Raw genomic sequence first — 14,108 nt, 5'->3', positions numbered from 1 at the left:
GCATAACCATCAAATTATAAAGTTTGTTGAGTGATGATCATAGTTCATAAGTAATGTAATAGGGGACTCAAATGTATGACTCCAAATACTGCATGTTCATAAACATGTATTCAGCTGCCCGATCAGATTAGAAAAAAAATGAAACATCTCCGAATTATTTTCTAGTTTTCCGAGACTTCAAATTTAAAAGTTGTTTGTTATTAGGCACTTGTCTACTACCAAGTACCGACTCATTTTTCAATTTTTCGAAAAACAAAATTAAAACGTGGGTGCTCAATGCTCATAGCCTCATACTCTGTTTTGTCCATTGAAGATTTGAGGTTGCATTTGTTGGGATTCTAGTAAAAAGTTGGTAAACGCATGTCGCGTTTTCCCCAGGAATATGTTTGACGTCATCATTTTATAAAAAAGGACCACCCACAAAGAAACTTTCTATCCAATCTTAATCAGATAATCTGGCCCTCTCCTTTTATTCCCTTTGTTCTCTAGAAGGGCAATTTCGACCTCTCATTTCAATATAAATACACTCACCCCCTCAAATATTCAACTACCATCAACAACACAAGAGAATACAAAGCAACTTTTTATTCCTACCGAAACAAAAAAAACCAAAGCAACTTTTTTATTTTTCTTCTCTTCACAGTTCACACAGTACACACCATAGAACTAAATCCAGGTCGATTATCATGCCGAAGGTGTACCCGAATGCTGTTGCTCCACAGGCTCTCAAACCAGCATCTGATGGTCAAGTACAAGTGTTAACGGTTTGGAAGAAATCTCTTCTCTTTAACTGTAAAGGATTCACGGTTTTCGATGCCAAGGGGAACCTTGTTTTCCGTGTAGATAACTACCTTTGTTCCAATAAAACTGAGATTCTTCTCATGGACGCTACTGGCAAACCACTTCTCACCATTCGTCGCAAGGTACTTAATTATGATTATTCATTTTACGTTACCCAAACGTTTTGATTCTAATAGTATCGTCCATAATATTATTATAATTAAAAAAAAAAAAACAAATTGGGCTACTCATAACCCAGATGTGAGCTTACTACTTAGTCATCTACTAATATGTAGTATTGTTCCGTTGATGTTTTAATGATATAAGACATGTTTCTATCGAAAAAAAAATAATAATAACTCGTTTGTATATGAACAAAATTTGACATAAAGTGATCATGTCTCACTGAGTCTTGATGATATAATTAGGATAGTACTATCACTACTATGTTTAGTGACTTTATTCACGTCTCTTCAGTTTAACTAATTATGACTTTTGAACTTTATAATTAACAGAAGTTGACTCTTGCTGATAACTGGGTGGTCTTTGACGGAGAAACGGAAGTTAATCCACTATTCACGGTGAAGAAGCAGGTGAACCTTTTGAACTCGAGGTCATTAGCACACGTGAGTGTTGGATCTAATAATAACGTGTTGTATAAGATCGAGGGATCGTACAGCCAACGTTGTTGTGCGGTTTATGATGAAAAAAGGAAAGTGGTGGCTGAGATTAAGAGGAAGGAATCTGTTGGAGGGGTATCATTTGGTGTGGATGTATTTCGATTAGTTGTACAACCGGAAATGGATTCAACGGTTGCGATGGCTCTTGTGATACTATTGGACCAAATGTGTGGATCGAGATGGTCATAGGCCTAATTAATGGTTCGATCGAAAGGATCTATATGGATTAACTTGATCTCGATGATCCATTCATCACCTATTGCACAGTCGTGGCAGGAAGAGAGGATTTCATATCCTCCTCACCACAATTTTTGGTCCAAGAGATACAATCTCTTTTTCTTTTTGAGTCATGATATTATGTAGTCCACTTGTGATTGCAAATGCGCTTTAATAAGTTTACCGCCTTGATGTTCTATAGATTTGTGGTGTTAATTGTTTAATCATCAAATGACACTAATCATAAGAACATCTCTCTTATGGTAAAATTACAAAAGCTCATACCATATCACAATTGATTACTGATATTAGACTTTTGTTTTTTTATTTTTTTCCTATTTTTGCCTTTCTTTTTGTTTTCATTTTTTTGATTAAAAATGTAAAACTTGGTTTTAGGTGGTGAATTTGGAACCAAGTCTTCATTTTTAAGATGGATGAGAATATTATAAAAAGAATATAGAAGATAGAGAACTCTTTGTTTTTTTAATTGTGTCGCAGTCTTCTTCGGATTATATTTCTAGTTCAATGTGTTTTTTTTAGTCGACCTTGTTCAATGGTTGGAATGCAGTTGTGACTTATATTTTAGCTTGGCTACAATTTTTCCATCACTGAGATATTTAATCTTAAATTTCATTTTCATTGAATTTATATTCTAGCTAAAACCACAAAGGCATAACAAATTATATGGATCCTACTTTACCTAATTTATTTTTTAATTCAAATTCATAGCTCAAACATTATAGTTTAACAGATTTAAAAAATGAGAGGCTTTCTATCACAACCCAATTTTTATAGAATCCAAATCGACAACAAAATAGATTTCTCTATTTCCATATTATCTAGATCCGGCCGGCAAATCTTAGGGCGTGAGCCGAGATCGTATCTTTTTTATAAATAGACATTTAATTACAACTATAAAATTTTCAGAATAAGATAACTTGCATTAATCCAAAATGAATAACCTCTAAATTAGAGTCATCTTGATATATTGAGGAACATCAAACCAAAATAAAGATAAATAAGAATGTCTCAACTTATTAACTAAGAATCCAACATACAATCAAAAATCAAAATGTAGAATCTCTAAAGAAAAACAACTACTAAGCAAAGACAACTAGTTCACTCTAGCTCCTCGATTCTCCAATTTAAACAACTACTACTACTACTGTTGTTCCTGCGAACGGTCTATATTCCATAAGGAACACCCCCCAAATGCAAAGCAAACTAAGGTCAGCATAAAACTGTTAGTGTGAGTGTCTTAAAATAATAATATATATTCATTCACCAAATACACATAAAGATTTCTCTTCACATAAATAGAGTTATCCGTGCCTTGTGTTAACTTCCTGCTACTATACGTTAGAGACATCAATCTATTGTCATCACCCGACAAGAGAAGCTTAGTTTCTCCTACTGGCATTCTTATAGGACATACAATTAAATTAGGAAAATTTACCGTAACCAACAATCTTAAATATAAACTAAATAAATATGCACTACCTTAGCGCCTAGCTACTTAGAGTGGGTTTCGTCCCTGCAATAAGGGTTAAGTAGCCCACCATGCATCCTGCAAACAAGATTAATTCAATGATAATAATAATAAATGCATAGATGAATGTCTCGATAATTATGTAAAGTATTAAATCACTTTTTTATTAGACCCACTCTGTGAATTATTAAATTATCTTAAACATCTTTTATATTTCCTAAATGACCATTTCCCACTATAATTATGTAAAGTATTAATTCACTTTTTTTATTAGACTCACTCCGTGAATTATTAAATTATCTTAAACATCTTTTATATTTCCTAAAGGACCATTTCCCACTTCCGCACCTTGTTCTCGTGCCGGAACATGCCCTGCTCAAGCATGACTCTCATTCACACCCAAGTCCACTCTGTGCTCGCATTTTCTATTGGAAATGCAATAATACAACGGACGCATGGACACGTGTGAACACCTGCGCATAATAAACATATATAAAAAAAAATCATTTCCAAACATAACCTGCATTTAAGTCACTACCTTTGAAGGTTCCAAACACACAACGTTAACATCACATCTCCCAAAACCAATGAGTCAAAGAGACCGGTAGTTCCTCCCTGGGAGATGGAACCTTGCAGAAATAATATTAATGTGCATTTATGTCGCTAATACCTCCAAAGAGAGCGAATGCGTAGTTAACTAAAGTATGGGAGCTTTTCTAATGATTTCATATCCATATAGTATATACATCACTATAACGAGCAAAATAAAATATCCACAATCAAGTACAACTATGCAATATTTACCATTACACTCCCAATGGCCTACTACCAACTCAATTAATCGCCATGCAAATATTCCAATAGAACAAGGATTTCAATTGTGTTATAGATATAATAAATTTAAGGCAGTAACAAATCATACACAATGACCATAAACAACAATCCATTCAAACGTTCACCATTTTCCATTCACAAATTTATCCAAGATCAATATGATCATATTCAACTTCCTCGACAGAGACCCCACTGCACTTTTGGATTTCTCTACAACTCTAACATGTTAGACATAAAATTACATATGAAATTTGAGATCTATCCGATAACGAGTCGACATTCATCTAATCAAAAGAAAAGTATTGCGCATTGCAGTTTTTCTGTTGTAGAAACACTACGACCAGTATAACACCCCGTGTTTTTTTTATACATATTTTTCTATTTAATTAATTAATTTAATTGTTTATTTTAAAATTCGCCGGATTGATTTCGGGAACATCGTGTTGTTTAGATATAAACACTTTTTTCTAAAATAGGGGTTGAAGATAATATAATATATTAAAATGAGAGGTTCTGGTTTCTTTTGAGAATCTAGGAGGATTCGTCGAAATTCATTAAATGAGTGAAATTTATTTATTTATTTCATCGGATTTGTAGTTTACATACATTGGCGTATACTGTTTCGTTTTTATACTGTTCATTATCCTGTTGTATTGGAATTCGTGCTATTTGTGTTATTAAATTTTATTAAATTCCGGATTTGAATTTAACTGTTAAACTGTTGAAACTCGGAAACTCGACATTTCACTGTCGAAGCTGATGGGCGTTAATGGCAGAGAAAGCCAGATACCAAGAATCGCCAGTACCATTTTATGTAACTGGTAGTGTTGTTTTTATTTTGTTGTTGGCTGTTGATGGCGAGTGGTTGGTACTGTCGGAAGTGGTAGAAGCCGTTAATGGCGGCGCGATTTGGCTGAAATTCGCGATGGCGCCGGTGGTTGGGCTGTGTTTTTGGGTTTGATTGGTTGTGGTGTTTTGTGGTGATGTGGGGATGTTGTTTAGTGTTGATTGTAGTGTGTGAGGGCGGTAGATAAGAGCTGTCGAAGCTCTGTTAATGGCGGCACGCCCCACATCCTTCCTCAGTAATAATTCGAACTGTTTGGATGGATTGTGTTGGTGTTTTAGGATTGATTGTTGGGGTATTGGTGGAGTGATGAGGGCTGTCGAGTGGAGGTGTAAGAGCCATTAATGGAGGCCGAAATCAGTTCCAGATCTAGTTTGGTGGTGTTGGATTTAAGGATTTGAGATTTTTGTGTTTGTTAAAGTTGTAAGGATGGTTATGAGGATCAAAACCGTGTGTTTAAATTGGTGGTTGTGTGGAGGTGGTGGTGGCCGGATTTTGGGCTGCTGTTGGTGGAAGAGATGATGAACAGTGATTTCGTTTTGGGCCTTGGGCCGAAATGTTTTAATTTTTGTTTGGGCTTTAGTTCTATTTTGTTAGTTGGGCCGAAATTTCAAGGTTTGGTTTGGGCCAAAATTATATTAGTGGCTTGGCCGAAATTTCGATGGTGGTTGGCCGAAATTTCAGTTTTAGTTTTATGTGGGCCGAAATTTAATTTAAGTGGTTGGGCCCTTTTCTTTTTGTTTTGAAATTTTTGGACCGAACCACTTAACTGTTTTGGGCCAGTTCAATATAAGTTTTTGGGCCCGTTTCTAGTATTGCTTGGGACCAGTCCATAGGACTTAAAATATATCCAATTGGGTCTTCTAATGTTTTAGACTTTCGGGTTAAGGTTTGGGGATGATCCATGAGCTACCATATTGGCAAAATACGAACGAGCGGAAATACGGTTTGACTTTTGATAACGGTTTGGTATATGACCGGACTGTCGAAAGTTTGAATCCAGTTTGACTTTGACCATGACACATTGACTTTGAAGGGGACCGTTTGACTTTGACTAGGACATGTTGACTTTGACTAGAGACGGTTTGACTTTGACCTTTGACCATGGACGGTTGACTTTCACCTTTGACTTTCGATGAGCCGGTTTGACTTTGACTTTGATGATGACATGTTGAGTTTGACCTTGACCATGAGGTGTTGACCTTTGACCATTGACCGATTGACATTTTTGACCGATTGAAAATAGTTGGTGCGTGAATGTGGACTTTTCCAGGTTTTCATATTTGATTATATGGATAGATATAGTAATAAAATATTGTTGAGATTGTATAACTTGGTTGGTAAATTATCTAATTTAGATTTTGGCGTGAGTAGTGTGTAAAAGCATATTGGGCTTTGATTGTGGGATGGATTGTTTAATTGTCTACGTTTTTTGTGTATATTATAATATAGTAATAAAATCTTTGTGGAAGCTTGTATAACTTTGGTTGTCATTTATCTAGAAAGATTTGACCTGATGATTGGGTATTTTTGTTAAACAAGAAAGTTAAGTTACGTCGTCGACTTTGCAACACAAATGCCTCCGTTTGGATACAATGTGGAAAGAGTTGTTCAATTCGAAGATATCCCGTCGAGAAATCCAATTTCTTTGAAATTAGGATTTTGACCGTTTTCAACCTAAATTTTCTTTTAGATGTCTTAAGGTTGGGACTTGAGTTCTACGTGAAAAGTATACCTAAATACCTTAGTTTTAAATAATTAAGTTACATGTCATTTGGATGAATGTAGAAAAACCTTAGCATTGATTATGTGGGTGATAAGAACTACGAATGCTTGATTCCAATCTTGAAAGATTTGGATTTGGGACTTTGAGCAAAAGTCCACTACACTATATCTATAATATATATATTAGTTTGTGTGATAACTATGTGATTATGTTAGAAATTCATTGTTGTTTTGAGACTACATAAATATATATGTGGGAGATAGAAGTTGTATATGAATATAGACTTTAGTATATGTGGATATGTTTTAGGCATTAGTGTGTGTGGACTTGAATTTGGGAAATTTAATGAACTATTTGTTTTACGATATTGTATATATGAGTATGGTTATATAAATTGTATTTGTTTGATTATAAGTCATTTTACATTTAATGATATTTAAGTCTTGATTTGCCTTTGGACGCTTGAAAGTGACTCTTTGCATGTGTGGTCTATTTTGACATGAGTAATGCTAGTATAATTATAAGTGATAATAATGTTTTAATGTGTCGCCCACATCTTTAGAACTCTCCACCTCGAGGGATTTGGTAATGAAAAGAAATGTTTATGACTTGTGATGTCATGTGATAGATGGGTATTCATTGAATGTGTCATGAATGGCCGGGTATTCATTGAATGTGTCATGAATGACCCAATCGTTTGACCTTTTATATAGGAACTAAGGTATTCGCCTTGGGTTGGTCGTATTCCTTGAATGTACGGGAATGTAGGTTTGGGTATTCCTTGAATGTGGCGGGGAATGACTTCGGGCATTTATTGAATGTCCATGAATGGCGGATTAGTGTTATGATGGGTATTCCTTGAATGTGGCGGGGAATGACCCAAGGTATTCATTGAATGTCATGAATGACGCGATATTTGTTATGCCCAAAGAGGCTTTGTGATTATGTGTATGGAAAGCCGAGGAGATGGTTGTGACTCACAAGTTCACGAGTTTACAAGATGAAAGTATGTTTCACGGAGGCGATATCCCGCTTGGGACGTATGTCTTGTAGTGGTACTTCGGTGTGAGTACGGATATGTGTGATTTGGCAAATGTGTGTAGTGCAAATCGTGGAGTAGGAACCAAGGTTGAGGCGGTCTTTGAATAAATGAGTCAACGAGATAAGTAATAATAAGCAAAGTAAAATATTGATTTTACGTTTGATGGAGTTATTGCATATGATGTATATAATTTCTTATGATAAATGTTTCGTGGTTTGTATGAGTTGATACTCACAAGGGATGAATGTACTCCTTGGTTGTGACTTTTCCTCGTTCTCATAAAGTAGGCGAGTGATACTAAAATAAAAGTATATGAATTGTGTGATGTTATGGATGTGAAGTGTATTTGTGAATAGTATTAGTAAATGGTTGTGATTTCTATGTGACTATGAATTGACTATAACTTGATATGTTATTACGAAAATATTAATGACTTGTGATAGTCCGAGATCTATGGTTATGTCTGTGAAACTTTATGACGTAATGATGTCATATGAATGACTACCCTTGATGAAGGTATTATGATAAGTGGTATTCCCGAATATCGGACGAACAGGGTTATATCAATTAGACTTAAATGTCTTAAATGAGGTTGGGTCATGAATAGAATTTTATTTGGTGAGATAAATCAATTTATTGTGATGACTCTGTTTTCGTTTTGCAGGAGGGTAGGATCTATTAATCTTTTCAAGAGGGACGTAAATATTACCCTAAGGCGGCAATTCGGCTTAAAGGTAAGGTATACCAAACTCATATTTAATTAGGTTATCATATGCGGTTAATAAATGAAATGTAAGTGGTATTGTATTGTGAGTTATTTTGGAAAGTGGGAATGACGAGTAATATTATATGAGATTCTTGGAATTTGTATGTTGGGGGTGAAATCTTACTTGGGAAGAAACTACACGCCGTTTTTGGAAAACGGAACTATATTGTCTTCAAGTTGAAATTGTTTTTGTAATGTTATATTATTCATTTGAAAGATTATTATATATATATATTGTTGTTAGTCACTCATACCAAGCCAAATTCATTTTTGACCCATGTTTCTTTGTTTTTAACAGCGTGGGTGTGTTCTTAAGGAACATAGATGGTGGAGTGAAGATGGATGAAGACCGCATTGACTTGGATTTGCTTTTGGAGTCTTACGGTTTAAGTTTTTGAAAGTGTATGGTTTTGAATTGAAACAAAGGTAATAGAGTTGGTTAGTAAAAATTTTATTTGTAAATGAAGCGTTGTTCTTTCAGTTTTAATTTGATATCAGTTTTTAAATAGTGTAGTTGATAATATGTTAGTGGGTTTTGTTTCACCCTGGGTTTCCAGATGATTGAATATTAGTTTTAATTTTTCTGGAAATTTGGGGTGTGACAACCAGTCTCGCTTTTTTATGCCTCGACAGACTCTAAACCATTAGATCAACCTAAAAACCTACACTAGTAGAAAAAAGGGTTTTTGTGACTGTTTTAAAATGTTATTTGTGACTGTTTTATTCGAAATGGTCACAAATGGCAGAAAAGGGTTTTTGTGACTGTTTTAAAAAGTTTTTGGTGACGTGCGTTTTCGAAACGGTCACAAATGAGTTTTTTCTAATGAAGGTGTATATGTGTGGAGAACTATTTGTGACTTTAACTAAAACAGTTACATATTACATACATATTACCCGACCTTAAGTGACCGTTTGACCCATCTATTTGACCCAACTAGTTTTTGGTCCAGCGCCCACAACTCCATTAAAAAAACTAATTCGAAACACAACACTACTAGTCCACGTTCACTCTCACCTCTATCCGTCTCCCGCTTCCTTCAAACTCTAATATAAGTACCTGCCTCTTAAAAAAAAAAACAGTTACATACTCTCCCATTTTATGTCACCTTCTTATATATGCACCATTTCGTTTTTGGTCCTATGCGCAACAACTCCACTAAAAAATAACTGCTTGGATATATACACAAACAATAGCCCAGTGAGCCCACGTTCAGACTCCCACTTCCTCCAAACAATTCCAGTTTGTACGTGCTCTCCTCTTACAAAAAGAAAAAAAAAGGTTCCAAGCATAGCGATCTAGATATACTTAGATTTATTTCTTTTATGTTATCTTCCTTTTAAATTCACAAGTTCTTTTCTTTTTTTTTTTTTAGTTATTCAGTTATCAAGTTCTTATTTTTCCAGATCTGTTTGACGTGACTTTCAGATACGAATCTCGATTGCAGAACTTAGCGGTGGACCATGGCGATTTTCTTTTACCTCGTGTAACACTACACCATAACAGGATATTTGTAACACGCATCTTTTTTGTTTTAATTTGTAACAGTTTGTTACCGTTAGTAAGTTGCCAACGCTATCTAAATATTAGGAATGTGGTCTTGTGTTACTTTAAATCGAATGAATTTCAAGAATTAATTTCTAACACTTTCATATTGGAGAAAACCGTGTGATAAATGTTACAATTCCAAAAAACCAAAAACAATTCGATATTTCGCAAAAGAGGGAAACCAAAACAATTTGCAGCTCGGTGAAATAGAAAAATAACCTCTCTTTTTCTTTCTCTCTCACTGTCGCCACTCCTAAACTAGGGTTTCTTTTTCTTATATCTCGTTTAGTTAATTTAAGTGGATATATAGCTCGAACCGAGTTCTTCAGACCTGTTTTTTTTTTCTAAAAAACGAGATGATGGGTAAGTTCAAATTCTTCAATTCTTTTGTTATTTTTATTTTTGTGCGTTTCTTTTCAATTTTCTTCTTCATTTTTTTGGATTATCTAATTAGGGCATGACTGGATCTTGATTTGGTATGTCTACAGCAAATCAATTTCCATTTCGAGGTGAAAAAAAGTTTCGAGCGATGATGAACTTGCGCCAGGAACAAGAGCTCGAATTCACCAGTCATATTCGTATTCTACAGCGGTATGTCTTCCTCCCACTCCGGCTACATGATTTCAATGTCTATTTTTTAATTATTGTTTCTATTTTTTCCCCTTAATCTCTACTGCTCTTTAATTTTTTGTTATTCATTTGATTGAGTTTCGAGAGTATTAGGGTTTTGAAACGAATTAGTCTTTCAGGGTTTCTTATGGAAGCTTCTCTTCTTTCTAATTCTCTTTGGATTGCAAATAAGGGATCATGTTACATGTCAAGTAGTAGAACAAATTAAGAGTGGATTGGCCAGGAGGAACAAAAATGATCCAACATTATAGCCAGTAGAGATGTTTGAGTCATACATACAGTGATTATAGTTCTTCTAACTGTCTGTGACAATTTGAGCCTGCAAGAAAAGACATCCATCTGGTAGTTAGACAAAGATAGGCAATGGATGATATTAACTTGACTCTCTGTACAAAAGGAGCCCACAACATGTCTTTAAAATAGCTTTCTTAATGCCATGTGAGATTTTTTATGTTGCCAATTGCTTTTCAAAGATTGCTCAGACAGCCATTCTTGTGCCATTAGTTAATGCACTATCAAATTTCTTGGCTTAATGCTGTTGCTTTGAACATAAAGAATGTCGCTTGCTTCCTTCTCATTATTATACTGACAAAACTGATTATGTGGATATAAACGTTGCCAGTTTCGATTAATATTGAAGTGCTTGGTTTCCAATTGACGATAATGCGTACCGATTTATTTGATTTTTATGTATCAAGGCAATTTATGGATTTTGATTTGTGAACATTTCCAATTTTGTCAACGAATTTGGTATGGGATTTGTGAATTGCCAATTTTTTTTGTTGGTTTGTTGATAACGGTTCCTAATTTCAGTCCATGCGCGCTCTATAAATACAAGAAACTATTCAAGTTGTTTCATCTTCACAATGGTGAAAACGGAAATGGAAACAAGGTTGTTGTTTCTGGTGTTACTAAGAGTGTGAGCTTATTTGGTTTGAAACCAGTTATTTGTTGACACACCATAGTTATTTGTTGATGTTGTTCAGTTTTATAAAACTATTTTTGCTGCTGATGAACTGAAACGTGATATTCTTCATGAACTTCCTCTTATTTTCTCTGCTGGCCTTAAGCTTGGTTCTTCTGTTTTCATTGTTTCCAAGTTGTGTGGTTAGATGAGTTGTTCATATTTCTGGCTTGTTGCTAGAGTTCTCTTTGAAGGCAAGTAATTTCTACGAGTTACGTTACTCTCACAGGTGTGTGTGTTAGTTAATAATATGAAGAAAGTTGTTTGTTTCCATTGTTGTAGGCCATAGTGTTTGTATATATATTGTTTTATCCAAAACTGTCGACAACAGTGGAACTGTTATTGGAATCAAATGCAAAGACGGGATTGTTATGGTTAGTAGTGGAACTTTATTATTTTCATTTTTTTTTTCTAAGTAAAGGGTTTTTATTTGATGTATGTTTTTATTAAGGGTGTGGAGAAGCTGATTGCTTCCAAGATGATGTTATCTGGTTCTAATCGGAGAATTCACTCTGTCGTCATTATGGCATGGTATGTTTCTTTATTTTTCTTGAAACAATACATGACATATTCCTTAAAACCAACTAGTAATTCACTTCCTTTATTCATCTATCAAGTATATAAATTATAAATGTTGTTACTTGTTTCTCTGTAAGGAAAGTTTAGTCTACTATCATGCATTTTACTATTTAATTGATTCCAATCCCTATACAGGCTGTGGCTGGATTAGCAGCTGATGGGAAACAAATTGTTGCAAGAACCAAGTCTGAAGCAACTAATTATGAAAGGTCAGCATCTTTACTAGATGCTTAGGATACAGGGTTAATTTCTCATATTTTGAGCTTGGTCCTCAAGTGAGAGATTATCTCCTTAGAAATCTATAACAGGCTAATAGCTGACTTTCATTCATTTGCATTACACGAGACACAATGCGAGTAGATCAATGTTGTGGCTCTACTGGTGCATCTTGTGACTTAATGCCATAAGAAATAGACATGTTTCTTTTACTTCATTCACTTTTTTTCCATTTTGATTTTCTTTGTTAGGGATTGTCTGTGTGGTGGAAACTCCTATGTGGATTAATAATATCTTTGAATGATAATGATGAAGAAGAAGGTGTTTATCAACATATGACTGGTGGAGGAGTTGTTGATAGAAACAGAATGGTGTATTGCTGAAATCTTTTGTGTATCGACTATGTGAAATATGGTTTCATCGGTTATCCAAGTCTATCTTGGTTTGTAAAGTTTCAACGGAATAAGTGTTTGTGAATACTATTTGGATTATGTCTGTTTAGAAAAAAAAATTATATATGTGCAGGTCCAATTCAATGTGGAATGCAGTTTTTACTTCACATGTATTCACTATTTTTTTTCTGAAAAAAAAAGGTACATTTATCACAGTTTTAAGCAAACCGTCATAACTAGCTGTCCTTTATGTCACAGTTCCAAGTTAATTACATTACTATTTTGTCAAAAGTGTCACAAATGATTTGATTTTTTGTGATGGTTTTTAAGTTTTTGTTACTATTTTATGTAGTGGATACAGGCTAGTCTAGAACAAATATTTGGGCGGTTTTGGAAAAACAATAAATGACCCCCACTCCGTCACGGTTTTGGGAAAAAAAAAACAGTGACAAGAGACTTTTTGTCACTGTTTTTAACAGTGATATAAAACCTTTTTTCTTGTAGTGATATTAGCTAATATGTCATATTTCAATGTGTTAGGAAACAATATAATGGATATTACATTTGAGGCACATCGGAGTACTGGAAGTTCTCCATCGCAACGGAAGGAACAGACTGTGCAGTGCAGCTTTTCAGTTTTTTAGTTCTACTGTTCATCTTCTTCTTCATGATTCCCAACACTTTTAATGACTTCCAAGTAAATGGCATTCATATTGGACGAAAAATAAAGCAATCAATCATGCCTCTACTGAAAAAGAAAAAAAGAAAAAAGCTAACTCACTTGTTAAAGGCAAAAGATGAGAACGAAGAACAATATTGATAAGATAGTGCATCGAGACAAATGCTTTGCTTTCTCCATTCTCCTCTTTTTCTTCTCTTCTATGGCAACTAGGGTTTTTGATTTTCCTTTTTTTTTTTTAAAGAAACGTGGGAGAAAAGGAGAAACAGATACGTGAGTTTGTATTCTCCACGATTTTCTCCTATTTTAACAAAAACGACTTTTGAAAACTCTATTTTCTATATTTTCCAAATTACTAAAAAAAACACCATATTAATAAATAAATAATAACACCAATTAATTAGAAAATAAAAACAGGGTTTTACACTTTCCTAGATCTGTACTATAAACATTTTTTCTATTAATTTTTTTTTTTTTATAAATATCTAGATATTTGTTAGTGAATTGCCCCAAAAATACTAGAATGAAATCCATCCTAATAACTGTGGAAGAATGTAGGGCCTTGAGCAACCTCACTCCACAGGTCAAACAAGTTAGGGTCAAGACCCCAACAACCCAACTAGTATCAATATTGTCCTCACTTAGCCATCTTGTTGCCTCGCTCAAGGTGTATGGTTTTGCATAAATGGCCTTGGCATTAGTTGGGGTCTTCAATTCACTTATAT

At 34.4% G+C, this 14,108-nt stretch overlaps 2 protein-coding genes across 8 annotated transcripts; both read left to right on the top strand.

Moving 5' to 3' along the window:
* The first annotated feature begins 506 nt into the window (after window positions 1-506).
* LOC147483776 (LURP-one-like protein (DUF567)) lies at window positions 507-2,161 on the top strand. Its single transcript, XM_086575795.1, has 2 exons — window positions 507-923; window positions 1,296-2,161. Exons 1-2 carry the CDS (start codon window positions 687-689, stop codon window positions 1,647-1,649), a joined length of 591 nt encoding a protein of 196 aa, XP_086431921.1. The 5' UTR covers window positions 507-686; the 3' UTR covers window positions 1,650-2,161.
* Window positions 2,162-10,019: 7,858 nt separating this feature from the next.
* LOC147483775 (uncharacterized) lies at window positions 10,020-13,464 on the top strand. Of its 7 annotated transcripts, XR_015203699.1 has the most exons (7): window positions 10,059-10,286; window positions 10,378-10,514; window positions 11,698-11,711; window positions 11,800-11,891; window positions 11,969-12,048; window positions 12,232-12,305; window positions 12,564-12,633. XR_015203699.1 is itself a non-coding variant. In XM_086575796.1 (6 exons), exons 2-6 carry the CDS (start codon window positions 10,402-10,404, stop codon window positions 13,270-13,272), a joined length of 327 nt encoding a protein of 108 aa, XP_086431922.1. In that variant the 5' UTR covers window positions 10,020-10,286; window positions 10,378-10,401; the 3' UTR covers window positions 13,273-13,464. The 7 variants fall into 7 exon arrangements, 2 of the variants coding, with proteins under 2 accessions (XP_086431922.1, XP_086431923.1); XM_086575796.1 differs by lacking the exons at window positions 12,232-12,305; window positions 12,564-12,633 and adding an exon at window positions 13,245-13,464 and having other exon boundaries at window positions 10,020-10,286; XM_086575797.1 differs by lacking the exons at window positions 12,232-12,305; window positions 12,564-12,633 and adding an exon at window positions 13,245-13,451 and having other exon boundaries at window positions 10,037-10,286; window positions 10,412-10,514.
* The last annotated feature ends 644 nt before the right edge of the window (window positions 13,465-14,108 follow it).

This window comes from Coptis chinensis, chromosome 8, assembly GCF_015680905.1.
Source record: "Coptis chinensis isolate HL-2020 chromosome 8, ASM1568090v1, whole genome shotgun sequence".
Classification (NCBI taxonomy): domain Eukaryota; kingdom Viridiplantae; phylum Streptophyta; class Magnoliopsida; order Ranunculales; family Ranunculaceae; genus Coptis; species Coptis chinensis.
Note: the sequence above shows the minus strand (reverse complement) of the source record. Positions and strands in the feature narration are given on the sequence as shown.